The sequence below is a fragment of the Drosophila sechellia genome, chromosome X (assembly GCF_004382195.2).
Source record: "Drosophila sechellia strain sech25 chromosome X, ASM438219v1, whole genome shotgun sequence".
Classification (NCBI taxonomy): domain Eukaryota; kingdom Metazoa; phylum Arthropoda; class Insecta; order Diptera; family Drosophilidae; genus Drosophila; species Drosophila sechellia.
In genome coordinates, this window is record NC_045954.1 from 8,002,871 (window position 1) to 8,029,875 (window position 27,005).

General features: G+C 41.9%; 4 protein-coding genes across 5 annotated transcripts; 2 read left to right on the plus strand and 2 right to left on the minus strand.

The window, feature by feature from the left end:
- Positions 1–949: 949 nt before the first annotated feature.
- LOC6619788 lies at positions 950–23,056 on the plus strand. Its single transcript, XM_032726826.1, has 9 exons — positions 950–1,137; positions 1,292–1,680; positions 11,636–11,800; positions 13,426–13,876; positions 13,944–14,154; positions 18,149–18,993; positions 19,077–19,278; positions 19,340–20,414; positions 22,526–23,056. Exons 2-9 carry the CDS (start codon positions 1,648–1,650, stop codon positions 22,703–22,705), a joined length of 3,162 nt encoding a protein of 1,053 aa, XP_032582717.1. The 5' UTR covers positions 950–1,137; positions 1,292–1,647; the 3' UTR covers positions 22,706–23,056.
- On the minus strand, positions 20,662–22,067 carry LOC6619789. Its single transcript, XM_002043966.2, has 2 exons — positions 21,671–22,067; positions 20,662–21,389 (listed from the first exon to the last, which is right to left on the minus strand). Exons 1-2 carry the CDS (start codon positions 21,768–21,770, stop codon positions 20,845–20,847), a joined length of 645 nt encoding a protein of 214 aa, XP_002044002.1. The 5' UTR covers positions 21,771–22,067; the 3' UTR covers positions 20,662–20,844.
- LOC6619793 (pyridoxine/pyridoxamine 5'-phosphate oxidase) lies at positions 22,316–24,357 on the minus strand. Of its 2 annotated transcripts, none has more exons than XM_002043967.2 (3): positions 24,274–24,357; positions 23,277–23,802; positions 22,316–23,213 (listed from the first exon to the last, which is right to left on the minus strand). In XM_002043967.2, the coding sequence occupies exons 2-3, from the start codon at positions 23,789–23,791 to the stop codon at positions 23,087–23,089; spliced, it is 642 nt and encodes a 213-aa protein (XP_002044003.1). In that variant the 5' UTR covers positions 23,792–23,802; positions 24,274–24,357; the 3' UTR covers positions 22,316–23,086. The 2 variants fall into 2 exon arrangements, with proteins under 2 accessions (XP_002044003.1, XP_032582719.1); XM_032726828.1 differs by lacking the exon at positions 24,274–24,357 and adding an exon at positions 23,876–23,972.
- LOC6619790 lies at positions 24,037–26,917 on the plus strand. The gene is made up of 4 exons (XM_002043968.2): positions 24,037–24,345; positions 24,831–25,177; positions 25,273–25,772; positions 25,832–26,917. The coding sequence occupies exons 1-4, from the start codon at positions 24,139–24,141 to the stop codon at positions 25,924–25,926; spliced, it is 1,149 nt and encodes a 382-aa protein (XP_002044004.1). The 5' UTR covers positions 24,037–24,138; the 3' UTR covers positions 25,927–26,917.
- The last annotated feature ends 88 nt before the right edge of the window (positions 26,918–27,005 follow it).

Consider the following 27,005-nt stretch of genomic DNA (forward strand, 5'->3'; position numbering starts at 1 on the left):
ATGTGCGAAACCAATTTATAAATCTCTGAAATCAGTTTTTCTATTCAAAAACTATATATTTGGTATGGTTAACTGCTTTGATTGCCACCTGTTCAAGTGTTACTGTAGTTGGCAACGCGAGTGGACAGCTGCTCCACTTTGTTTGGCCATTCACTTGTGAGCGTACTCTCAGTACCAACTTCAAATCACAAAACAAAGATGGCGCCACTTCACTAATTTATTGGCGCTCTCAAAATTAAGCAAATTTTCTAAATATTTAAGCCTTATTACTTAAATTAAATATAGTTCAGTTAATTTATTTAAGCTCAGAACTGTATTCTAAATACCTTATGATTGTTTTTTACTTTACTTGAAATGTTTTGTTGTTAAATATTTGACAGGTTTGATAGAAGCGTTTTGTTAGAAGTTTTTAGACGCCCAAAATTAATTTTTTAGTTTTATTTACCATTTTCTTATCAGCTAACACACATATGTGCGTACTTATGTATATCTGGCCAGGATCTTTGCTGCTTTATTCGAATTAATCATCGCATAAATTACCGGCTTAAAAGTGCAGCGTTGTTCTCCCGCGCTCTTGTAGTTACACTGAGAGAAATTTGTTATGTGCCAGGTAAATTTTTCATTTAAGATAAGACTTATCAGTTGTAAAGAACTTAAGTTTGATTTTTATAATACAATAGTGCTACAGTAGTATCTACATATCTCAAAGATGCCAGAATAAACGGAAAAGTTAGGCTTGCAAACTTAAATAAGCTAAGTGATTTGGAAGTCATGCTCTTTTGAAACTATTACTCCAAATATTAGTGTACACCATCATCTGTTTCATTTCTTCGGCGCGTGTAGAGTGGGCAAATGTAAGGGGCCCCAGAAAACTGAAAACTGGTTGCGACAACTTTCGTTGCGGCCGCCGAAGAAGTCGCCCCGTTTGGGCCAAGTTAGTTGGCGTTTTAGCTCCGCCCGAGACGGTCGTGCAGCGTTTCTCATCGCATCGGCTCTCAGATCCCGAATCCCCCAAATCGCAAATCCCGCATACGGAGTGCATCACTTGGCGATATCCGAAAGAAAGAAAGGTGCGCGCATGCGCATATGGAAAGCGGGAAAAGCGGCGGTCGTGTGTTCTGCAAGACGGAGCGTGAAGTGCGGCATTGTTTGCATTTAATATATATATTGTATATATACACACATGTATTTATTTTGTATTTTGTTTTGTTTGTATTGTGTGGCTCTGCCTAAATGCGGATAAATATGCGGAAAACCTAATCGCCAAAACACGAAAAAAACAAAAAAGCAGCAGAAGAAAAACAAAGATCGCAGCAAGAGGCGACGTCAACTGGCCATATCGATTGCAAGCCAACCGGGCTGTGTGACACTTTTCCGCGGCGCAGCAAAACAGGTTGCCATTATAGTCGTTTTGGCCAGCACCTAGGGCTGCTTCACCTGCTCGCCAGTTTACCTGGATCACCGCCTGGTTGGTTGGTGGGCATGCTGTCCACTTTGTTTCGCCATTCCATAACGAAAGCGAGGGGAAAACGCTGAAAGGTTTGCGAGTGGCGCGAATCCGCGACAGCGGAGCAGGCGCAGGACAGCTCCAGATCCGTACCCACATCCAGAGCCAGATCGAGTTCGAGATCGGAGCCCAGAACCAGGATGTCGGACATATACTACTGCAGCAACAGCCAGGTGAGTTCTAGTTCAAATCAATTACGCGTGGCCGCCGCCAGGAAATGCGGCTAATTCCAGCGCGGCCAGTAGTTAAACTTAATCAGAGGTCCGAAAGTACAAATTTCTCCGGTTCATAATTGGATTATGAGGCGAACTTGGAACTTCTCTTTCTCCGCGTCCATATGGCAACTGGCCAATGTGGCAGTAACATTCAGCATGGGTTTACGTATCATTAATTAAATCTGCAAATGATATCTAATTAAGAATCTGGCTGCTGGTTAAACTGGCACAGTTTTCTGGATTCATAATGCACACAAAATACCAATCCAATTTCATTTACTTTCATTTCATTTACTTTACTTTACTTGATCTTAGTTCGTAACTTGGCAATGCCTCAGCTAGTTTTTGAGCTAGAAAATCTAATATCTTGTAAATACATGAAGGATTTAAGCCTCTCCCTGCGCCCAGGGGCCAAAATCAAGTGCATTGTTTGGGCCATTTTCCAGACAATAGTGAAATATATCCGCGGATTCCTGGAGGCCACTTACCATAGCATACCCATACCCATTATTGCCATGCCTTTGGAAATGCCTTTCGAAATTCCACAAAATCCGATGGGATTCTTGAAAGGGCAACAACACTCGTTGGTTATTTGGTCTTTGGCTTATTTTTGGTCACTCGGCTTAAACGGCTTTCCAATCGCTGTCATAATTGGAAATCGTTGAGCTGCCATAATTAATGAAACAAAAGTAAAAGCGTCGCGTTGTTTGGTTTTTTTTTGTCTTTATGTTTTTGTCGTGCTGCGGATTGGCATTATGCAATAATGCTGCACTACTAGACGGCGATATCGGTAACCTGCTAACGTTTGCCAATCTGCAACGGGATCGCATCCACAGCAGTCCGCGCATGTACAGTGGCCACTCGTGTTAACGCCCTCGTGCGATCGCACACTTACTATTCCGCTCATTAGAGTAATCAGTTGTATGATCATTCATATTAGCCAGTTATAAAATGTTACTATACTCACCCACTTCATTGTGCATTCACTTCTAACAACAAAACAGCTTAAGTTCAATAAATTTAGTTAGCAAATTGGTTAGTTAATTTTAAGCTAAATGTTAGGTGAGCTTAAAATGTATGAAAAGGAATTAATCAAAAATTGCACTTGAGTAATTTCTATCGAATCAAACGATTAGTGACCGCTTTGCTTGCATTTTGGCCCACTGTGTGAGTTTTGGCTACTGTTAGGTTTATGGAAATTACAATGCCACGCCCCCTTTTCGTGGCTGGGGGCAGCAGCATCCCCACACTCACGCACACATGCAAAGAAAGAGAGCAGCGACTTCAGCTGCGTTTAAGTGAAAGTGCGTCCCGTTATAAGCCAATTTTGACTTAGTAACTTACTTTTGCCGCTCGCTGCTGCTGTTGTTGTTATTAAAATTGTTGATTGTTGCTTTTGCCGCGGGCGCTTCGCTGTTAAAATCTGGCCCGCCTCACCGAAAGAAATCAAAAGTTGGCCACACTGCAAAAAAAATAGTGATTATTTTGGATTAAACTTAGACATTTAACAAGAAAGTTATGTAGAACGCTAAATGGTTGGTATATCATTAAATTACCTATACAACTTGGCTTGCATTGGCCTATTACTCAAAAATTCCAATTGCTTCAAATTAGACTCTTATTTCTTTATGTGCAGAATGCGTTGTCGTCTTCTGCGTCTTCGCAAATCTTCAGCTCCCTGCGATTTTAATTTGCTGCTGTTTTCATGCAAAAATGTCAGTTTCTGTTGCTTTTCTTTATTATTATTATTTCCCTCTTGTAATTTGTGGTCTTTCGCATTTTGTGTTTTGTATTTTGTATTTCTCCCAGCAATCAGCAACTGTTTTTGGTGGCGTGTATAAATTTGTTTGTGAAATGAGTCGTTGAAAACTGTGGACGGTTGTTTCTCTTTCTTTTGTTGTCTCGCCTGATGAGAATTTTTCGAAAAACAAAATATGTCGTTTCTAACAATAATAGTGTTAAGTTGCTGGCTTCAAACCGAATAAGCTAATGCTCTACGCTTGCAATATGCAAAAGAAGTTGCTCGCAGATTGGTGGTTTTGTTATTGAAATAAATTGGGATTTGCAAAGCTAGTTACTTGTATTATCTAAAGACTTCAGAAGAAGAGTGTTTGTTATGTTCGTACATTGTTTGAAGAATCCATTCTAGCAAATTGTCTCCATTAAATGTGGCGTTCTAATGGGTTCGCAATTGAAACCAAGGCCATGGACTTCGAAAAAACTGCATGTGAAAGACATTTGTTAAGGGTATTATTCACCACATTTTGGAACCAAGGCTTTTCGACCAAAGTTTGACCAAAGTTTTTCTCGCTTGTTAGTTGTTTATTGTTGTTAGTTGCTGCCTGGTCGATGTTGGTTGTTGCAGGGCGTGTGTGGCTTAAATAGGGCCCCCTCCCCCCTCTAACTGCTTTTGTCTTTATTGTTGTAATTGTTGGTGTTGGCCGCCAAAGGCAAAACAACGAGCATTGAGCAATTTGGAGTTTTGCTGCGATTGTTGTGGGTTCAATCCATTCCATTTCATTTCGATTCGTTTCGTTTTCTTCTCACAAGTCCGCCCGCTGTAATTTAAACCGCGATCTGTAGGAATACGTATGCATATGCACAGCTGCGAACGAAGAAATAGGTTTCGTTTTGGCCAAGTTAAGGAGATAGCCACGCCTGAAATTATCTGATTTTTGTCATATATTTTTGGTAAAAAAGAATCAGTATTTTTTCGATAGCAGTCAAAATATTTGCCCAAACGTGGAATGTCATACCTCGTTGAATTCGTAATAAAATTCCCTACCGAACTGTATTTAAACAGGGAAATTTTAATTTTTTGCCATTTTTCGCAAATTTTGATGATGTAACCCCTTACAAAAAATGCGAAACTTTGGCCGAAAATTAATTTTTCAAAGTCCTTCCAAAAGTGATAGGGATGGTTAGTATTGGTAATTGGGAGCACAAAACGGTAATTCTTTTGACTGTGTGGGCATTTTTAGTCAAGTTATAGCCAAAAAAGCCAACATGAAAAATGAGTTTTTTGCAAAAATTGGTTCCCTGATTTTTTGTAAAATAAATAATCGGCATTTTGAGCATAACATTGAAAATAATGGCCCAAATATGGAATGTCATATCTCGTTGAATTCGTAACGAAATTTCCTAGCAAACTGTATTTAAACTTGGAAATATTAATTTTTTCCCATTTTTCGCAAATTTTGATGATGTTACCCCTTATCGAAAATGAAAAATTTGTAAAAAATTTTGTTTTCCCAAATCATAAAAGTAGTGATAGGGAAAGTTAGTTTGGCTTATTAGCAGACAAAACAGTAATCACTTTAGCCGTGCTATCATTTTTGGACAAGTTATGGAGAAAACCACCTTAAAAAATGGTCAAAAAAGTATACAACATTTGTTCTCCTATTTAATTGTTATCCTACATAGACAAAAACATAAGTGATTCAATGGTGGTAATGAGTAATTAATTAATTAATTATTTTCCCGCTGAAAAGGAAAGACCATAGTGCTGTGACCGCGACTGTGCGTCGCCATGTGTGTGTGGCTTGGCATTCCAATAAGTCCATGGGTCTAGTCTCGGTCTGGAGTTGGGGCTTGGGTTTGGGTTTGAGTTTGGATTTGGATTTGAGTTTGAGTTTATGCGCCAAAAAGTGATTGCAGCGACGACGACAACAACAGCAGAAACAACAACAAACTCGTTTGGCTTAGAAACAAACGCAACAACTTTCAGTTCTCTGCCGCCGATTTTGCTTTGCGGCGATTTTTTCCATGTTTTTCTAGGCTTATCTGACTCGTGGGGCTCCATTATTGTCTTAGCAATTTTCGGTTTTCGTTGGCGAATTTTTCCCTCACTCTCTTCCCTATTTATTTGTTTTTTTTTTCGCCTTTTTTGCACAATCACCAGCGACAACAGAAATCACTAAAGTCATAAGAGCAAAAGAACAACAAAAGCGCTCAATCGGTTGCAACTATCAGTAATAAACCAAATTTGGGATAGAAAATTTATTTGAAATCAACAATGATGTGGGGAAACTTTTCGTTTTGCACTGAGATTTGCCTATTAGCCATATTTTCATCCATCTTCAAGCTGCGTTTTCCACTGGCTGTCGCATTTTGCCGTCATGTGCAACAGGTTCACCTTACCAAAGAAAATCCAGCAATAGCAGCAAAAAGCCAGCAGCAACAATATGAAAAAAAAAATTTGTTGCCATTTGGCCAAATGCCACAACACAGCAACAACTTGGGGGATTGGCAACAAAGTAAGCTGACTTAACCCTCTGAAAGTCAGCTACTACATTAATATATGCATTGTATTAATATATATTTATATGCATGTTTTATTAATAGACATATTGACTACAGCAAACAATTTAAGATTTTGTATAATTATTTAATATGAAATAAGCAATTATTGCCTAGAATAATCAATAATCAATATAATCACAATGTTACCAACTTGTTATTTAATTTCGAGTATTATTTTCAGTGCTTTTGAGCGTGGTCTTTAGTGGGTTAAGCTGAGCTTGATTTTTCTGCTGGTCTGAGCACAATCAAATATTTTCTGAATCGACCTTTTGACAGAGCAAAGTAGCAAATCATTAAAGCAGTAATGCGGTTAAGCAGCGGAAAAACACTGTGGAAAATAAGTAACTCCGTTACCTGCCATTTGTTATAAACAAAAAATCACATTAATTCCAATTGATTTTGTAGTATTTTTTTCTGTGTACACTAATGCCTGCTCCTGTGAGTGCAAAAGAGAGAAAAGAACTTTCTCCCACTGCATGCATTTTTCGACAAATGTCATTCAAATAAATTAGAAGTAAAGTGTGTAGACAAGGGGCAGGGGGAAGGCCAGAAGAATGGAGGAGCAAACAAAACAAGCAGTGACAAAAGCCACAAAAGCGGAGTCTGCGCGCTCAGAAGAAAGTAGCACAAATCTTCAAGCTCTGCTCACAACATTTCTTCGCTCCTTCGCAATCAACAATATTACTCGATTTATGGCTATTTCTGCTAAGTAAACATATATTTCTGATTTATTCTTGCACATATTTATAGTACTTGAAAACTAGAAAACGACTGGCAAAAAGCGCACTGCTTGCAGCCTTGAACCAGTGACGTCAGCGGCGTGGGCAAATTGTTTTTTGTTTTTTTTTAACTTTTAATTTTTGCTTGCTTTTTCAAGGCGTGTTTTTTTTTCGAATTGTTTTCTTTTTGGCTGTTTACCTTTTGTGGCATTTTCCTGCTGCAGTTGGTCGTCCGAAATAGTTGCAAAATTTCAATTAAATATGCTAATCGCAGCGGAAATTAATTTTTTGTTTTTTTTTTTGGGAAATTGTGGGAATGTCAAAGTTTTAAATAAACATTTCGTAGTTGCCTTGAAAATACAAATAAGTCGTGGGATCTGCATGAAAGTCTTTGACTAAATAGAAGTGTTATAATAAGTTAGGATGAGCATTTAAGTTACGTAAAGTGATCTACCTATAGAGGAATTTCTCGATGCAGACTTTTAGTTCATCAACCCCTATTTGGCGTCTTTTTCTATTCTCTTCCTATTTATTTATTATTTATTTATGCTAATTGGTTAGCTTATCTTTGAAATCTACCTTGGTTCCCACATAATCGCAGCCATTCCCATTTTGGCCCCAAGCATCGCATTCTGAATAGACAATTCTTCCAGCCAGAAGACGGGTGAAGAGAAGAGCAGGAGGGGTATATGTGCGGACAAAAAGAGAGGGCGATAGAGGAAAATAAATGAACAAATGGCCAAGAAAGCGCCCAGCGGCATTCCAATGATCGATTCTTTTTTTTTTTGTTTTTTAAACTGAGAACTTTCTACTTCATTTGGAATTCACAACAAAGCAGTGGGTCCAACTTAAAGAGCTGTCAAGTTACACTGCAAGAAACAAGGTTACATCGATTTTTGTGTTGCATGCAAAAGTAGGAGAAACTAAGCATTTGGTTCAACTAGTCGCTTAGTTCTTTCTATTTGAATTAATTCTATTTTTATGATTATGATTTATTCCAAGTATATATGCCACCGCTTCTTCACAGTGCATCCTCCTGCTGCATTGCATTTTGATTTGCAATAATTGGTGGGGCCTGCTAGTTGTGATCGTAGGCCGACGAGTGAGTCACTCCGACTTCACCCACTTCGACTGCGAAGAGGCACACACCCAGAAAAAATAAATAAAAGGCAACCCAGTTTCCAAGTGGCCAGAAAATCGGAGAATCGCTGAATCGGAGAATCGGTCTCAGTCACGTCGTCGTCACCGATTTCTCGGCACTAGCCCAAACCAAGCCAAACCAAACCGAAGTCTTCCATAAGGCGGCGACATCTATGCGTACGCTTTTCCATACCCACCCGATATGATCCCATCTGATCCTATACAAAAGATAATCCAGCACGCACGTAGCCATGCGATTGAGGGGCATGCGTGCTATTCAGTTTTGAAAACATTTTTTAGATATTTTTGAAAAGCTGTTAAAATTTTGAAGATTGTACTCTTAGTTATAGAGTTTTTCCTAGCATGTTTATAGATGGTATATAGAATTGATGGGCGGGTCTATATATAGTTTTGATGGTTTTGTAACCATTTGAAATCTGCTGAATGGGTAAAACACCATAGTTCAAAACTTCTGCTTACTTTTTTCTCCCAGTGCATGGCGGAGAGAAAGAGAGCGCAACAGTTGCAGTGGCAAATGCTCCTTGAAGGGGTCAAAGCTGTTCGCTTTTATCTTGCGGCTGAAGTCGCCTTGTCATCGGATTTGTTAGTGTTTTTACTATTATTTCTTTTTTTTGTTTTTTTTTTTTTGTTGTGCGCCACTTTGAAAGAAGGAGGGCTCCTCCGCCCGTTTATTTTTCAGCTGCAGCTTTCCCCCGTTCGTTCGGCAAACGTTCCGTTATTAATTCGTCACGATTGAGTGGCAGCTGCGACTGAGAAAACTGAGAAAACTGAGGAAACCGAGAAAACTTCAAGAAAACTTCAGACGGAGTCTGCGGCGGCTGCTTGAAGGGAAATTAGTGAAAAGCTGTCACAGCTGCCGTTTTGGGTCATTCCATTCCATTCCATTCCCTTCCCTTCGCTTTCCGCTTCCGCTCCATTACCCGCTACCTCCAGCACTTTGGGGGCACGTGTCTCCACTTCCAAATGCAACAATGCACTCGACACACGGTGAAATGTGATATTCGAGCTCAACAACTCGGTGCTCCTAACTCAGCGAACTGGACTTGTGGCCCAGGGATTGGTGCGAAACTTGACCAGTGATTGCACTACTGCATGTGGCATGTGGCATGTGGCATGTGGCATGTGGCATATTATGCGTATGATGCCATGTTGTTCCTAACTCTGGTAACTTGGCTGAGCGATGGTCTAGCGTCATGAAACTCGACCCACAGCCCTATTGGCCACCGACTTGGGTTTCCTGATCGTTGCACAAGGGCTACTCGGAGTTGTAACTTGACCCAGACTTGCAATTACCATGTTGCATTACTTGCTATTGCGAAACCCACGCCGATATGATTTAATATCCGAGTGTATATCTGAACGCATCTGGGCAGACAATTAAGTTAATTCACTTCCCAAGATGGGTATTATTGAGATTTCCCAGACAGTGGGAACCAGGGACAAAGAAGCAGCCATTTGATGCCTCAATTTGGTGTATATATAGGCCTGCCATTGTAACCGCATTTTATTAGCCCAATTTGTAGGATCGGTTCCATGGCTCCATAAGCCATTGTTTCTGCATATACTCTGTGCATGGCTATTTGCAGCCTTTTAATTGTTCTGTGGAAACTCTTACTCGCAACATGGGCGCATAATAATGCGAATACAAAAGTCCACAGATGCCACGTTTCGTTTTCGCTTTTCTTTCACACGGGCGACTAATTAGGAAAATTCGTGGAAAGGCGGCTGGCGGGGAGGGGCGGGTTTGGTCGGTGGTTTTTGGGAGCCAAGAGTCGATGTCGACTGCAGTTGGCTCAAACATGTTTGCCGAAACGTGTTTGCGGTGGCAGAAGCAGAAGCGGCAACAAAAACACTTTCATTTCCAGCTGCATCGCCTTGGCTTTGAAAATGTACAATAGCTGCAAGAGCAACAACAATAGGGCACATACATATAATGCAACAAAATAAAAATGCAGTGTATTTTCGACTGCAATTGGCACGAAAAAATTCGCTTTCGCTTTGTGCCAGCCAGCCAGCCAGTTAGCCAGTTAGCCAGGCCAAAACCGAACGATTCAAAAATGCGAAGCTTCTTCGCTTTTTCTCGAATGACACTTGTCAATGTGGAAATGGAAATGGAAATGAAAATGGAAATGGGAATGGGGAAAAACGAGTTCGTGGCCTCAGTCTTTTGAACTCTGCCACATATCGAAAGCCTATAAGCCTTTCAACTTTAGACTGGTTGACCTTATGCTCTTTGCGACGCAAAGAAAGTTGCAGCGAGATTTTCGGAATTTATTTATATATATATATTTTTTGTTTTTCGCTTGCTCGAAAAGGAAAGCGACCGCACTGATGACCGAATTCACCAATTCACCCTTGATTGGTTTAGATATTTTTATAGATCCTATATATATCATATATCATATAGATCTTATCATTATAATAGATCAGCATGGCAAATAAGAATTAAGCAAACACAGGTTTTCCCTTTTTACCTGGTGTAGCTACTTACAGCGAGAACTTTCGTTTTATAACTCCCAACTCAACATTGACGTAACCACTTGGGCTTAGGTGGTCCACCACATACCAAACTCAACGCTCGGAACCAGCCGGTGAATCTCGGCTAGCGGGGATCAGTGACCGAAATAGGCGGCAAATAATGGGAGCAAGCTGGTGGCTGTGCCAGCGAATAATCAAAAAATATGTAAATATGCTAAACGAAATGGGATAAGCAAGCAATATGAGCAGCGAAAAACCAACAGTGAAACTTTCTTTTCTTGACATTGGGGCCCGAATGCCCCTGCAATGTGATGACTGTCGGCTGTTGGCCTTTTGTGTTGGTCAAAACTGGAGCGAGCCGCGCTCATTTCTCGAGCCATGTTCAAATGGGCCCAGAGGGCGGTGTTGAACGTCGGTTTGTTGTTGCGAGCGGTCCACCGCAGGCGGGGGCCACTGTACGGGCGGACCGTGCTAAATTCGTAGTCGCACAATTAGCACCTGTCCGCTTGGTTAGCTGGCTAGTTTCGGGCGTCCGGCGCATGTCATCTCCATTACCAGGTCTGTAACAATGGATTATATTCGTTTTCACCACTCGCTGGCCGGCTGATCGCGGTACAGTGAGCACCCAGCGAAAGCGACAGACCACCATTTCAATTACATGGCCAAAAGAGGGCAATTACGATTGTGACACATTTTTAATTCCACCATGTGACATAGTGCAGTGCGCGAAAGTGCCTATTATTATTTAGTTATGTAATGGAGTTAGTTCATTTACCAATGCGGATCGATACTAATATATTACTTAAGCGGATTATTAAACAGTAAGCTAGTTAACTTAATCTTTTAATTAAGAGTAAATTAGTAAGTTGAGCTTCCACTTGCACGAACTTTGAAAGTCATCACATGGGTGTGTCTACTGTAGCTTAGTGTTGTATACTTTTTGGTTTTTATTGCTGAGATAACTTTTTTGATCGTGGGCGCTTGTGTTTAAACCGAATTCTTGTTTATTTGGTGTTTGCTTTGGATAGATATCTGCTCAAAATGCTGGCTAAATCTTGATAAATGGCCCGTTTCTAACTAAGTAAGTAATGTTTTCTGTCAGAATCGAATTCTTTCAAAGCAATTTGCTTGATAATCTCTTCTTTTTTGGGTGTCCGCTTATAAAAAACTAACTATATTCCAGAAGCTACCATACTTTTTACAAACTTTGTAGCTAAAAGTGTCTTAATTCATTTCTTCTTATCATTTTGCAGATGAAGAAATCGCGCGACGCGGATAAATCATCCGCCCCGTTGTCCGCGGCCAATATCAATGCGAATGCGTCCAACTTGTCGGCTGCTGATAAGAAGAACAACAACAACAACTGCAGCAATCGCAACAAAGAGAAGAGCATGCAGGCGAACGGTAAAAATTGGAAGGTGAGCACAATTAACGCAACTGTGCGGTAATTAAGCAAGTCAAGGAAAAACCGAAGCGAAAGTGGTGGCGGAATGGAAAATGCAGGGAAATGCGCGAAAAGGCAAGTGCGAAAGATGCGAAATGAGATGAGGTAACTGCGAAAATCTTGATGCACGTGTGCCGAGCACGTTAACCGTTATACGGCCGACTGACTCTTGACTCGCTCACTCTTGCACAAACTGTGATGCTCCCACTTTAACCCTCCGACGGCCCAGTATGTCAATACAGTCGCGGGCAAGACACTAGGTCCAAAAAGAAGCATTAATAACAAAGGGAGCATCTTTTTCGTTTCTCATGGTTTAAACAATATATTTATTTTCTTATATTAGTACACCTTTCTTTTCGTAACTATTTCTTAAATAATCTTTGAATACTTTTTGCTTAAGTTAGCTAGTAAACTCCGATTGAATCACTTTCTAATGCTAATTAACAATTACACGTCGGTTATTGCACTCATTTGCATGCTTGAGAAGCTAAACAGAATTGGCGAAATGCGATTGGGAAACTGGGCGGCCGAGTGTTAAAGTGCGTAAAAGCGTTAAGAGTGTGGAATTGGCCGGCGAAAAGTGTTGACCGCTGTGGGGATTATGAAACGAGGAAGCCATTCGGGTTTAATTACTTGTTGTTCGCTGGACTCTAGTTTGCATTGTTTTTGCTGTTCGGCTGGCGTTGGCAGCATCACAAATCATATGGAACCACATGGAATCACATCACATGGAGGCACGCAGCCGACGAGGAAAACTGAAACTGGGCCGAGTGCTGACCCGTTTTCGTCTTGGCCCCAAGAAAAGTGGTGGCAACAGCCGGCAGTGGTTTTTTCCTCTTACCTTAGTTGCGCTTTAATTGTTTTTCTAAATTGTGCCCGTGTGTCTGCGTTCTGTTTTTCTGCTTTTTTCTGTTTTTAGCCGCTTTCGCAACTGCAACATAAACCAACCAATTCCTCTCCTCTTTCGCCGCTATGTTACGTGCTATTTCAGTCTGCTTAAAATAAACACAGGCTGTGCTCATACTACAGCAATGATGAATTATTTATTTTTGTAATTGAAAATTCCTTCTAAATTCTCTTATTTAAATTCAAATTTGAATTCAAACTAAGTTTGTTAAACTAACGGTAGCTGCATCTGCTTCGGTTGGCAACGCCGCCCCCTGCACGCTTCATTAAGTTGGCAACGCCAACGGCGCGCAATTTGAATTAATTGCTAGGCATAAATACACACCAGAAAATACCCAGAAAACGAAGTCCGAAATGCAATACGAATTTCCTTAATTAATGCTGCTGCTTCCTCGCACAAAATCCAAATATCGCATGTCGCATTTGCATGCTGCAGCAGCATTAAAAACGAGAAAAATCATAATTTTCAAGTGCGAGATTTTGAATTTTTCACCAGTTTGAGAGTTTTCTCAGCCGGTTCGTTCCGTGATTTGATTTAACGGCATGATTTGGCTGAAAATTGAACAGCATTTAAGGCGCTTAGCTGGTCAGCGACCTAGCTTAATTATTGAGTCCGACGAAAAGTGCTTAATACTGACGAACGCAAGTGTGTGTCTCTTTCTTTTTTCCTCATTTTTATTCGGTTCTTCGCAGGGCATTGTCCAGAGTAATCCCAATCCGAGTGGCGGTGTGGGCACCACGGCTCAGCCGCCAAAGGTTTTCCACAACACCCGATGCACAAGGCACCACAAACCGCACCACAGTCACGGTAATGGAAGTGCAGCTTCCGCCGCCGGAGGAGCAGCAGGCTTGGCCAATGGACAACCACCACTGGAAGCCACACAGCAGCGGGAAAGGGAACGGGAACGAGATCGGGAGCGGGAACGGGAAAGAGACAGGGAGCGAGACAGAGAGCGGGAACACCAACTTCATATGCACCAGCACAATCACGGGCTGCGGAGAAAATCCGAGTCCGTCCTGTCCACCGACTCGGACATCCGCTTCACCCGCCGGAAACTTGGCGATGGCCAAAAGTGCGGCTGTGCCGTCATCGCTGGATTCCTCATCGCCCTCCTCGTCGCCGGAATATTTGTCTATGTGGGATGTGAGTACTTTAGTAAACAAAAACATTGTATTTGACACATTACCCACCGATTGTTTACCCCATGTAGATACCTATTTCCGACCGGAGCCGCTGCCAGATCGCGTTTTCCGCGGCCGCTTCATGGTGCTGAACGACAAGTGGAGCATGGAGCTGGCCAACCAGAACTCGATGAGGTTCCAGCACAAGGCGCGCGACTACCGGGAGCGGATCAATCTCACCCTGCGCCGATCCGATCTGCGGGAGGCCTACGAAGGCAGCGAGATTTTGGCCCTGGATGGGTGCGTAAAACTGCTTTTTTTTTTTTAGCTTAGGAGCGCACAAATAGTACATCCCCATATCCTCTACCTCCTTATTTCTTCCCCTTATGACTCTTTTTACCATCTCCTGCGCCTTATCACCATATTCACCATAACCACCATGGTGGTGGACCATGGTTTTGTATTAATGGCTACTGGGAACCGAACATGTTCGCATACGATCAGCAGTCGCATATTTTTGGTTTCCAATATTTTCGTTGCATACTTTTGGGCGCCGCCAGATTTACGCTGAAATTTGTCGATTTTTGGCAATAAATTCAATATTTTAGATCGGTATTTTGGGTATAACTTGATTTAAAATGGCCAAACAGTCAAAAAAATTACCGTTTTGTGCTCCCAATTACCAATACTAACCATCCCTATCACTTTTGGAAGGACTTTGAAAAATTAATTTTCGGCCAAATTTTCGCATTTTTTGTAAGGGGTTACATCATCAAAATTTGCAAAAATGGCAAAAAATTACAATTTCGAAGTTTGAATACAGTTTGCTAGCAAATTTTTTTACGAATTCAACAAGATATGACATTCCATATTTGAGCCATTATTTTCAATGTTATGCTCAAAATACCGATTATTTATTTTACAAAAAATCAGGGAACCAATTTTTGCAAAAAACTCATTTTTCATGTTGGCTTTTTTGGCTATAACTTGACTAAAAATGCCCACACAGTCAAAAGAATTACCGTTTTGTGCTCCCAATTACCAATACTAACCATCCCTATCACTTTTGGAAGGACTTTGAAAAATTAATTTTCGGCCAAATTTTCGCATTTTTTGTAAGGGGTTACATCATCAAAATTTGCAAAAATGGCAAAAAATTACAATTTCGAAGTTTGAATACAGTTTGCTAGCAAATTTTTTTACGAATTCAACAAGATATGACATTCCATATTTGAGCCATTATTTTCAATGTTATGCTCAAAATACCGATTATTTATTTTACAAAAAATCAGGGAACCAATTTTTGCAAAAAACTCATTTTTCATGTTGGCTTTTTTGGCTATAACTTGACTAAAAATGCCCACACAGTCAAAAGAATTACCGTTTTGTGCTCCCAATTACCAATACTAACCATCCCTATCACTTTTGGAAGGACTTTGAAAAATTAATTTTCGGCCAAATTTTCGCATTTTTTGTAAGGGGTTACATCATCAAAATTTGCAAAAATGGCAAAAAATTACAATTTCGAAGTTTGAATACAGTTTGCTAGGAAATTTTTTTACGAATTCAACGAGATATGACATTCCATATTTGAGCCATTATTTCAATGTTATGCTCAAAATACCGATTATTTATTTTACAAAAAATCAGGGAACCAATTTTTGCAAAAAACTCATTTTTCATGTTGGCTTTTTTGGCTATAACTTGACTAAAAATGCCCACACAGTCAAAAGAATTACCGTTTTGTGCTCCCAATTACCAATACTAACCATCCCTATCACTTTTGGAAGGACTTTGAAAAATTAATTTTCGGCAAAATTTTCGCATTTTTTGTAAGGGGTTACATCATAATAATTTGCGAAAAATGGCAAAAAATTACAATTTCGAAGTTTGAATACAGTTTGCTAGGAAATTTTGTTACGAATTCAACGAGATATGACATTCCATATTTGAGCCATTATTTTCAATGTTATGCTCAAAATACCGATTATTTATTTTACAAAAAATCAGGGAACCAATTTTTGCAAAAAACTCATTTTTCATGTTGGCTTTTTTGGCTATAACTTGACTAAAAATGCCCACACAGTCAAAAGAATTACCGTTTTGTGCTCCCAATTACCAATACTAACCATCCCTATCACTTTTGGAAGGACTTTGAAAAATTAATTTTCGGCAAAATTTTCGCATTTTTTGTAAGGGGTTACATCATCATAATTTGCGAAAAATGGCAAAAAATTACAATTTTGAAGTTTGAATACAGTTTGCTAGGAAATTTTGTTACGAATTCAACGAGATATGACATTCCATATTTGAGCCATTATTTTCAATGTTATGCTCAAAATACCGATTATTTATTTTACAAAAAATCAGGGAACCAATTTTTGCAAAAAACTCATTTTTCATGTTGGCTTTTTTGGCTATAACTTGACTAAAAATGCCCACACAGTCAAAAGAATTACCGTTTTGTGCTCCCAATTACCAATACTAACCATCCCTATCACTTTTGGAAGGACTTTGAAAAATTAATTTTCGGCAAAATTTTCGCATTTTTTGTAAGGGGTTACATCATCATAATTTGCGAAAAATGGCAAAAAATTACAATTTCGAAGTTTGAATACAGTTTGCTAGGAAATTTTGTTACGAATTCAACGAGATATGACATTCCATATTTGAGCCATTATTTTCAATGTTATGCTCAAAATACCGATTATTTATTTTACAAAAAATCAGGGAACCAATTTTTGCAAAAAACTCATTTTTCATGTTGGCTTTTTTGGCTATAACTTGACTAAAAATGCCCACACAGTCAAAAGAATTACCGTTTTGTGCTCCCAATTACCAATACTAACCATCCCTATCACTTTTGGAAGGACTTTGAAAAATTAATTTTCGGCCAAATTTTCGCATTTTTTGTAAGGGGTTATCATCAAAATTTGCAAAAATGGCAAAAAATTACAATTTCGAAGATTGAATACAGTTTGCTAGGAAATTTTTTTACGAATTCAACAAGATATGACATTCCATATTTGAGCCATTATTTTCAATGTTATGCTCAAAATACCGATTATTTATTTTACAAAAAATCAGGGAACCAATTTTTGCAAAAAACTCATTTTTCATGTTGGCTTTTTTGGCTATAACTTGACTAAAAATGCCCACACAGTCAAAAGAATTACCGTTTTGTGCTCCCAATTACCAATACTAACCATCCCTATCACTTTTGGAAGGACTTTGAAAAATTAATTTTCGACCAAATTTTCGCATTTTTTGTAAGGGGTTACAACATCAAAATTTGCAAAAATGGCAAAATATTACAATTTCGAAGTTTGAATACAGTTTGCTAGGAAATTTTTTTACGAATTCAACAAGATATGACATTCCATATTTAAGCCATTATTTTCAATGTTATGCTCAAAATACCGATTATTTATTTTACAAAAAATCAGGGAACCAATTTTTGCAAAAAACTCATTTTTCATGTTGGCTTTTTTGGCTATAACTTGACTAAAAATGCCCACACAGTCAAAAGAATTACCGTTTTGTGCTCCCAATTACCAATACTAACCATCCCTATCACTTTTGGAAGGACTTTGAAAAATTTTTCGGCCAAATTTTCGCATTTTTTGTAAGGGGTTACATCATCAAAATTTGCAAAAATGGCAAAATATTACAATTTTGAAGTTTGAATACAGTTTGCTAGGAAATTTTGTTACGAATTCAACGAGATATGACATTCCATATTTGAGCCATTATTTTCAATGTTATGCTCAAAATACCGATTATTTATTTTACAAAAAATCAGGGAACCAATTTTTGCAAAAAACTCATTTTTCATGTTGGCTTTTTTGGCTATAACTTGACTAAAAATGCCCACACAGTCAAAAGAATTACCGTTTTGTGCTCCCAATTACCAATACTAACCATCCCTATCACTTTTGGAAGGACTTTGAAAAATTAATTTTCGGCCAAATTTTCGCGTTTTTTGTAAGGGGTTACATCATCAAAATTACAATTTCGAAGTTTGAATACAGTTTGCTAGGAAATTTTGTTACGAATTCAACGAGATATGACATTCCATATTTGAGCCATTATTTTGAATGTTATGCTCAAAATAATGTTTTTGAAAATCAATTAATCAAAAAATCACAAATTTCCCTAAAAAAAAAACAAAGTTTTGAAATTCATTCCGTTTATTGTGTTCTTTGAAATCGCTTTTATATTATTAACCTATTTATAATTGATTTAATAACATTTTCCTTAACAATAATTGGTTTGCTGGTTTTTGAATCGACAGGAGCGAGGATAACAACAACATAGTCGTTCACTTCAACATGATCTTCGATCCGTACGCGGGTCTGGTGAGCAGTGGTGACCTTTTGGCCCTATTCCACGAGGAGATGACCCAGCCGCCGCAGCAGCGCCGCCATTTCGCCAACATGACGGTGGATGTGGCCAGTTTAAGCATCAAGGAGACGACCGGCCTGATCGAGGAGCCCGTGATGTCCAGTTCGCCGCTGGGCGGACACGATGAGACCACCGAGCCGGTGGTGACCACCACTCCGGCTCCGCCACGTCGCTGCTCACCGCTGGAGCTATCCTACTGCCGCCAGGTGGGCTACAACATTACCACCTATCCGAATCTTCTGGGACACGCCAGTTACGAACAGTTGGCCGAGGACGTGATCGTGTTCCGGGAACTGGTGGACGGTGAATGCCATCGGGAGGCCTACGACTTTGTGTGCCGGCTCCTTCAGCCGCCGTGCGACACGCACGGCTCCGATATGCAGCCAACTCCGGGCCCGATATGCCGCGAGTACTGTGAATCCTTCATGGCCGGTTGTGGCGGTCGATTGCCGCAGCGCTTCCGGCAGTTCTTCGACTGCGAACGATTTCCGGAGTCCACGGGCACCCAGTCGTGCCATCAGAAGCCGCACTGTGTCAGCGACATGCAATCCAATGTCCAGAGTCCTCGGCTTTGCGATGGCTATGCCGATTGTCCGGACCTTTCCGACGAGCGCAGCTGCGCCTTCTGCTCGCCCAACGCTCTGTATTGTGGGCGTGGCAGGGCGTGTGTGCCGCGCAAGGCACGATGTGATGGCAAGGCGGATTGTCCGGACGGCGCCGATGAGAAGGATTGCCGTGAGTAACCAGTTGGTCCTGGGAACCATCTCTACAGATTTTAGGTTAATAAATATATTAAATGATTTTTATATATTTTGCAGTATCTATAGCTCCACTGGCCGCCGATCTGCTGCAGCCGGAGCCCCTGGTACCGTACCTCTCCCGCTTCCATTCCGCCGGCTACGCTGTCTTCTCCGAGAAGGGAGTGGTGGGCAAGCTGTGCGCCGAGGGTCTGGAGGGCGATGCCAAGCTGGTGGTGCGCCAAACGGTCTCCGAGTCGCTTTGCAAGTCCCTGGGATACGAGTAAGGATTCAAGTCTATTATTTATGCGAAATAACGTAAAATATGCAAAATAACCTTTTAGATCCGTGGAAATATTCGATGTGAAGAACGATACGGAGCGTTTGAACGACTACGTGCGTGTTTTGGATCCACATGCGCCGGAGATCAGCTTCATACGGACGCACTGCCCCCGGCGACAAGTGCTCTACGTGGGCTGCGGGGAGCTGCGCTGTGGCGTCCAGTCGGCGCTGTTCAATGCCAAGCAGCACCTCTCGCTGCCGAAGATGTCCGCTCCTGGGGATTGGCCCTGGCTGGTGGCCCTGTTCCGCGAGGATATCCACGTTTGCGACGGCACCCTGATCTCGCAGGACTGGGTCCTCACCACCGAGGGCTGTTTCCAGGGCCAGCCGCGTGCCACTTGGATGGCCATTGTGGGTGCAGTGCGTCTGTCCGCCAAGGCACCGTGGACGCAGAGGCGCCGCATCATTGGCATGATCAAGAGCCCGGTAGAAGGTTCGACGGCGGCACTGGTGCGCCTGGAGACTCCGGTCAGCTACTCGGACCATGTGCGACCCATTTGCCTGCCGGACGCCCTGCAGAGACGCCTGCTCCAGCAGCCACCGGCCCAGAGGAGATCCCATGTTCCGGTGGCCGAGCGATTGGAGGGTCAGCTTGTGAGTCAGCAGCGAAGTCGATTGTCGCAGGAGAACCAGCAGTTCTTCCTGATCCCATCGCAGGAGCAGCAGGACAGCTCCACGAAGAACCAGGAGGATGAGGATCAGGACGAGCAGGAGGATCACTTTGGCGGCGAATCAGCCGCCTCCTATATGCCCAAAGCGGAGGCTTTGCACCAAGAATTGGATGGGTACCCACTGCCGGATCATGCGCCGCAGGTTAATTACTACTCCTCCTCCACCACGGTCACATCCTCCTCCACCGCCGCCCGCACAGCCACCAAGGCTCCCGTTTTGGCGGCTGTTCCGGCTGCCCAGGAGCAGATCTGGACAAACTGCAATACACTCGGTTGGTCCCGGCAGCGGGATCACATGCAGCGTGTCCAGCTGAAGATGGGCGACATGGCGCCCTGCGAGAATGTGTCCATTGCCACCGTGAACTCCATGTGCATGGAGGCCACCTACCAGAAGTACGACTGCACGGTGAGTAGCCAAAATATTTGGAAAGGCGTAGTGTAGCTTAAAAATATTATTTAGCTTTATTAAACTGATTCACTTCAATGAGAGTAGAGGGGATATAAATTAATTTTTCAGTTAGTTATTTATGATATTACGATGAAAACTGAATTTAATATTTAAAAAATGGTATAGTGTATTACGGCGATTAATTAAATCTCAAATCATAATAGACCAGAAGAATGCTTAGGATCTAAAGTATGTTGCATTCACATAGCTTAAAATTATCAACAAAAATGATTATTTTACATAATATAACATTTGGTTTGGACGATTGTTTGGTGCGATAAGTGCAGTGTAAGTCTTAGGAACAATGGTTCAACCTTTTAGTTTATAAATACAACTAATTGGAGTATCGTATACGTACTAGAGCTATGTACAATCCGTGATTGGCGACCTAAATGCGAATCGTGCGCATGACAGGAACGGGAGATGGACCAACTGACGTAGACGCAGTGCGTCTTGGCTGCGTACAGACGTCCACGCGCTGGCGCTTCTTGGGCGGCTCCTTCTGCTGGTCATCGTCCTCCTGCAACCGAGGTATGGAAATCTCATTCAACTTCTGCTGCGACTGTTCCCTAAGGAAACAATTCTGTCGATGCACGGGCATGGCGCCGGCAGTGGGCAGCGATCCCAGGAAGCAATTCATCCGGTAGACGGGCACCGGCTTGTACTCCGGCACCGGATCCTCCTTTTCTTGGTCCTCCTCCTTCTGGCCCTCGGTTTGCTCCAAATCCACTAGACGCTTTCGCTTAAGAGACTGGGTCTGGCCCAAGCTGCGGCGCATCTTTGACCAGTCAAATCTCAGGTGAAAGGTGATCTCCGGGCAGGGAAACAGAAGTAGGAAATACTCCAGCAAATGCGCCTCAAACACGTAGTCCTTGCCGTTGGTCAGGATGAGGGCTTTCCTTTGGGTCTCCGGAATGGCGAAGCGGGTCATGGCTAGAAAAAAAGTCGGTTAATTAAGATCAGAATAATATGTAGTACAGTTTACTTTTAGTTTATTATCTTCCAAGTTTAAATCTTTCATTGTCATAAAAGGTTTATTTAACAAATCTTATTTTGACATGAAGTTAGCAGAAGAAAATACTATGAATGGGATTCAATATTTTTCAGTGTTCTTAAAGCAGAATCCGCAGATTTAGGTGTTGAATTATATAGTAAATTGGCTTGGAAGACGACTCCACTATATTACACTTCTTTATTCAAATTTCGTGACTCACCTTGGGAGATGACCTCTTCGTAGGTGTTCGAGGATCCGCAAGTGATGAGGTTGGTCTCGCCCTGGAAGAGAATCTTCAAGCTGCTCGTGATATCGGCCATCCTTTGGTTTTCTTTTCGAATATTGTAGTAAAATTGATAACGATCTTCACACTGGCAATCCTTCTTTATCTTTCTCTCTTATTTTCCAGAATCTTTCTTGCCGCGATGCGTTCGCTTTGAATGTTGCTGATCGAATGAATGCAAGCCAACAGTTGGCGCTCTGTTTTATGTGTTTTTTGTTATTGCGGTGTCCCTTGCTTCTTCTTTCTATCTCCCTTTTTCCTTTTATCTGCCTGCAGCTGCACTCATAGTTGTTGTTTTTGCTGTCCTAGGTAAACCTTCGCAGGTAACGGGGGTTGCTTATACATGTGTATACATGTGTGTGTTCGCTCGTGCTCACTTTGAATGGCAATTGGAGAGAGTAAAAAAGAGAGGCAGAAATTACTCATTCAACTTTGCTTTGTTTCGACTGCTCGTTGTTGTTGCTCTACGCCAAGCGCGTTGCTGCATGTCTCGTGCGTGTGACGTCGCGATCGCCAATTGGGGTGGCACGAGTTTAATTCAATGGTGAAATATTGGAAAAAAACAGAGTGGATCCTATAATATTATTACGAAATTATTTTTAATTTGAAAGTTTACAGAAACTGTTGACAATCAAATTTTTAACGGTTAATTAATTAATCTGAGCCTTTACAAACTATATAGATTATATTTTTTAGAGTGGACCAAAATTACAGTTTATAAATATATTTTTAATTTCCAATTACTTGATTTATCTCTGATATTTATAATATTTTTGTTTTGTTCATTTTCAGCAAGAGGAGTATTCGGGAGCGCCCGTCCAGTGCCTAATTCCGGGAACGAATCAGTGGGCGCTCATTGGGGTCTCCTCCTGGCGGATCGCGTGCGGACCCACGGGCGTGGAGCGGCCCAGGATGTACGACAAGATCGCCTCGAATGCCGCCTGGATCCGCGAGACGATCAGCGCGATATAGTCGGGATAGTCCACCAGGGGGCGGGGGCACGCCCCTCAGCGCATTTGTGTAGAAAACGGAACCGAAACTCACTGGGTATTATGTGTGTGGTGTAGCAAAGCAAGTAAGACAATTAAGCATGTGTATGTACTTATGTAACTAACCTGCTCTAATGTTACTGGAACCTGTGTAACTCTATGCTAACTGTATTCTTTAAACGTCCTTTTTTTTGCTGTTTTGTGTAATATTTATTAACTATGTTGTAATTGTATGTTAAACATGTCGAAAAGGAAGCAAATTTAGTTGTTAGTCTGTACGTTTAGCTGTTTGTAGAAAGATATTGTTGAATAAAATGAAATCGTCCAAAATCAAGATAATGGTTTTACTGGGGGTATACCACAATTAGGTGGACACGTGCATGGATGCCCATTTCCCATCCTTCTGAAGGCGGTACTGCACCCGATCCGCGATTTGGTCGAGACCCACCTTCAGGAAGTCCCAACGCTGCGGTTGGAATTTCCAAGCGGTACTAGAAGAAGTAGTAATTATATGTTATTATACTAAATATAGATATGTAAACGGTGAAACTCACTAGCTTGCTGGCCTCTCGATGGATTTTCCTCTGTGATCCTGAAGGAACTGATCGTGCTTCGCCTTGAGATCATCGTAGTTAATCGGTTCTCCACAGGGACAGATGTGACCCCTGATTTGGGCAGCCAAATTCTCCTTGGCCCACAGAGCATCCATTTCGCTTTGGGCAAGTTCCACGGCGGTGGCTCCAATCAATCTCACCTGCCAGGTATTCTGATTTCCGGCCCCATCCTTAACATCCGGCATATAGAAGGTGATGCAGGCCTTGGGATTGGCCCGAAGGTTCTTGAAGTTTCGAACGTACCGATGGGTTATGTAGAAAACGCAATTATCCTGGGTGAGTCCGCGGTACAGGACAGTACGGTTGAGCACACCGAATTCCTCGTCCACGGTGGCCAGGTTCATTTCCTGCACGAATCCATCGGGATGTCCTTTGGCAGCTTCCTGAAGGATCTTCTTAAAAAACTCAACGGGATCGGAGGGAAAGTCCTCGATTTTCGCCAAAGAGGAGGTCATATTGGTGGGTTCTTGAAGCGAAAAATATTCTTATAAGTTTATTAAAATTTAATACAAATGTACATATGTTAATTGGTAATGCACCTTAAAATTGAAGTAATTTACTGGCATTCAAATTTGGCGCACTTTGCCCGCTGTTAACGCTAACAGCACTGCAACAGAAGCGTAACAGAAGCACAGTACTTTGCAGCGGTTTTATAATCGATAACCGCTGATTTCACGTTACACGTTACGGGTACTATCGATACATGGAAACGAAACAAATTCTCCCAATTTTCGGCTGAAAACGAGGAAAACCAACTCGCGATTCTGGGGCGGCAGAACGGGAAATCCCGCCGAGGAGCAGCATGACCTCCATTCTGGACATGAAGGCCGGTCCGCCCGACTACTGGGCGGAGATCAGCAACTTCTTTCTGCCGCTGAAATACCTGATCACCAACGACCGCTTCGATTCGATGGTGCGGGACATAGACCTCTATTACCTGATAAACGGTGTGTTCTGGATATTCGTGGCGTTGTCCTGCGGCTACTACGCCTTCCAGCGGCTCTTCCAGGTGGGTCTTGCACGTGGCAAATCCTTTCAATCGCAGCACCCTCGATGCGGCGCCTCCAATTGCACTTTTCTTTTGAGGGGTTGCTCGGCCAATTTGCGTTTATAAATAAACAGAGCGGACACGGGGCCGGATTCGCGCATTCCGGGGGTGGACGGGGTGTCAACCGAGCGGGGCGCTAAAAATACTGTTACCAACCCTTTGAAAAGCTACACAACACAGCGAAATGCGACACTTTGTTGTACTGTTTTGGCTTGCAACTAAGCTATAAATGATTATTATTTGAATGTGTTGTCTCTTGTAAAATCAATGTAAAGCGAAGATAGTATTGATTTTACTCCCGACAGTGCTTGGGATTCCGCATGGACTTCCTCTCCCATTCGGTTGGCACTTCGCTCCTGGCATCGGCGCTGACCATAAGCCATAGAAACCATTATCTGTAACGACCCAAGACCAATGCTCGACTAATTGCTCCTCTCCCTTTGCAGTTCTTTCTGAAGTCGTCGAGCATGAAGCACTTTCAGCGGAGGCTGTTCGCCCGCGTGATCTGGAACATCGCCTTCTATGCGGCCAGCTGCCTGTTCTTGCACTTCTACAACGAGTTCATGATCCTGCCGCAGCTGATGAAGAACCAGGGACGCTACTCGCTCTTCTACTCCTCGGAGAACCTGATCTTCTATCGATCTCATCAGGCGGAGAAATTTCAGTTCTACTCGATCTTCATCATCACGTTTTACCTGCATGGGGCGTGGTTGGACTTCAAGGACGCTGACTTTCTGGAGGTGGGCTCCAAGGGACTCTACCTGCTGTCCCTGGTTGCCATCGATGTTTATAGGCAAGTCGAGACACGTTTGGGATAGGGACCTGGTCCTTACCATTCTAGCCTGGAGCCAATTAAGCACGAAAATACTAAATACTCTTTGTTTTTAGGTACGAAAACTACTTTGTGGGCCTGAATCTGACGGTGGGTCTGTACAGCATACTCACCGAGGTGCTGGCCCTGTTGGTCCTGCCCAGCACCAATTCACACCGGATCATCTACCAGGTTTTTCTCGGCCTGCGCATCATGGTGTGGGCGTATGTGTTTGTCAACCTGCTGCCCTTTAAGTACTTTATACCCACGCTGTTCGCCAAGAACTTCAAGCTGTCCCTGAATGTGCCCATTTGGTTGTGGTACGGCCTCTCCATTTGGAACTCGCCGGTGCTGCAGTACTTCTACCATCAGATATATCACACAGCGCCGTCGGATTGTTCGGGCGAGGGATCGGCGGCTAAGTGCATCCTGGTCAAGGACACCAGTGAGTTCCGGCACTACAAGACACTGAAGAAGGCCTATTTGGAGGTAAAGCTGGCGCACATTAGAACCACGTCCAATTCGCTGCCCTCCGAAACCAGTTCGGCCTCGGCCAAAACCTTTCAGGCCATAAAATGTAAGCTTCCTGCTCTAACCGATGTTGAAAATCTGATTAGTAACCATTTTCCCTGGCAGGCGTCATGATGCTGAAGCGCAAATTGAAGCGGATTCGCGAGGGACGTGGCCATGAGCCGGAGGATGACAACGATGACCAGGCCGTTGATACCTAATCGCGTCCTTCAGCACGGACGCAGCACACTTTTACACAGTAGAAAAACACATTTCCTTAAACCAAACCAAAAAAGACACAAGTTCAGCTTAGGCTAATAACTCACAAAGTTGAAACTAGCGCTCTCTCTCTCTCACTCAGGCTGATTTCGGTTTATGCGTGTTAGCTAAATCGCGATCAGCGAACAGTGCGTTTTGGTCAACATTCAGATCGTAATCAAAAAGTTGGCAGTACACCTCTGATGCTTGTCAACATATTATAGTAGGAATATTTAACACTTAAAAATTTGTCAATATGTCAACGTTTTTGTTGTAAAGACTTTAAAAAGATCAGTTGGTAGCTTTCAATCAAAAATTAATTTAAATATCTCAACGAATTATATATACAACTAAAGGTTGTCAAAATTAAAACATGAATATAAACGATAAATCAAACGTGCAGATAATCTCAAAGGCTATATACACAAAAATCGAAAAGTGAGGCTTACAAAATTAATCTCCTAGAAGTATTTAAAATAATGTTATATATCTTAAAACGTCGAATTCGACTGTTGCCAAACGCACTGTTCTAATAGTACTTATTCGTGATAAACCGCCGTGCAACAATAGACGCACTATTGTCACTAGTTAACAATTATTTATAAAAACACTAGATCAATATTAAATTTATCACGATTTAGACAGCACGCATAAACCAAGCGGCTGAAAGACCTTAGCAAATTTAGTTAGTATCGCTCGATTTTTGGCGCCAACGAAGATCGTCGCGGCTGATATATATATATACATATAGTTACTATATCTCTCCAACTCTCTCTCTCTCCCTCGCACACACGATCGCAGTTTCTTTCTCGTTTAGATTTGTAAGTCGCCTTCAACTTATTGTTGTTGTTTATTCGCTGTGACTTAATGACATATTGAAATATTGTAATGTGTTTTTTTTTCGTTCTTTTAATTGAAATATACTATATATGGGCTAAACGAGCGCAATTGAAATATGTGTGTGTTGTTACTGGTTGGTTGCATTCGTTTGTTTTATTCACTTCTTAGCTCTCCCATCGTGGCTGAAATATTATATTATATT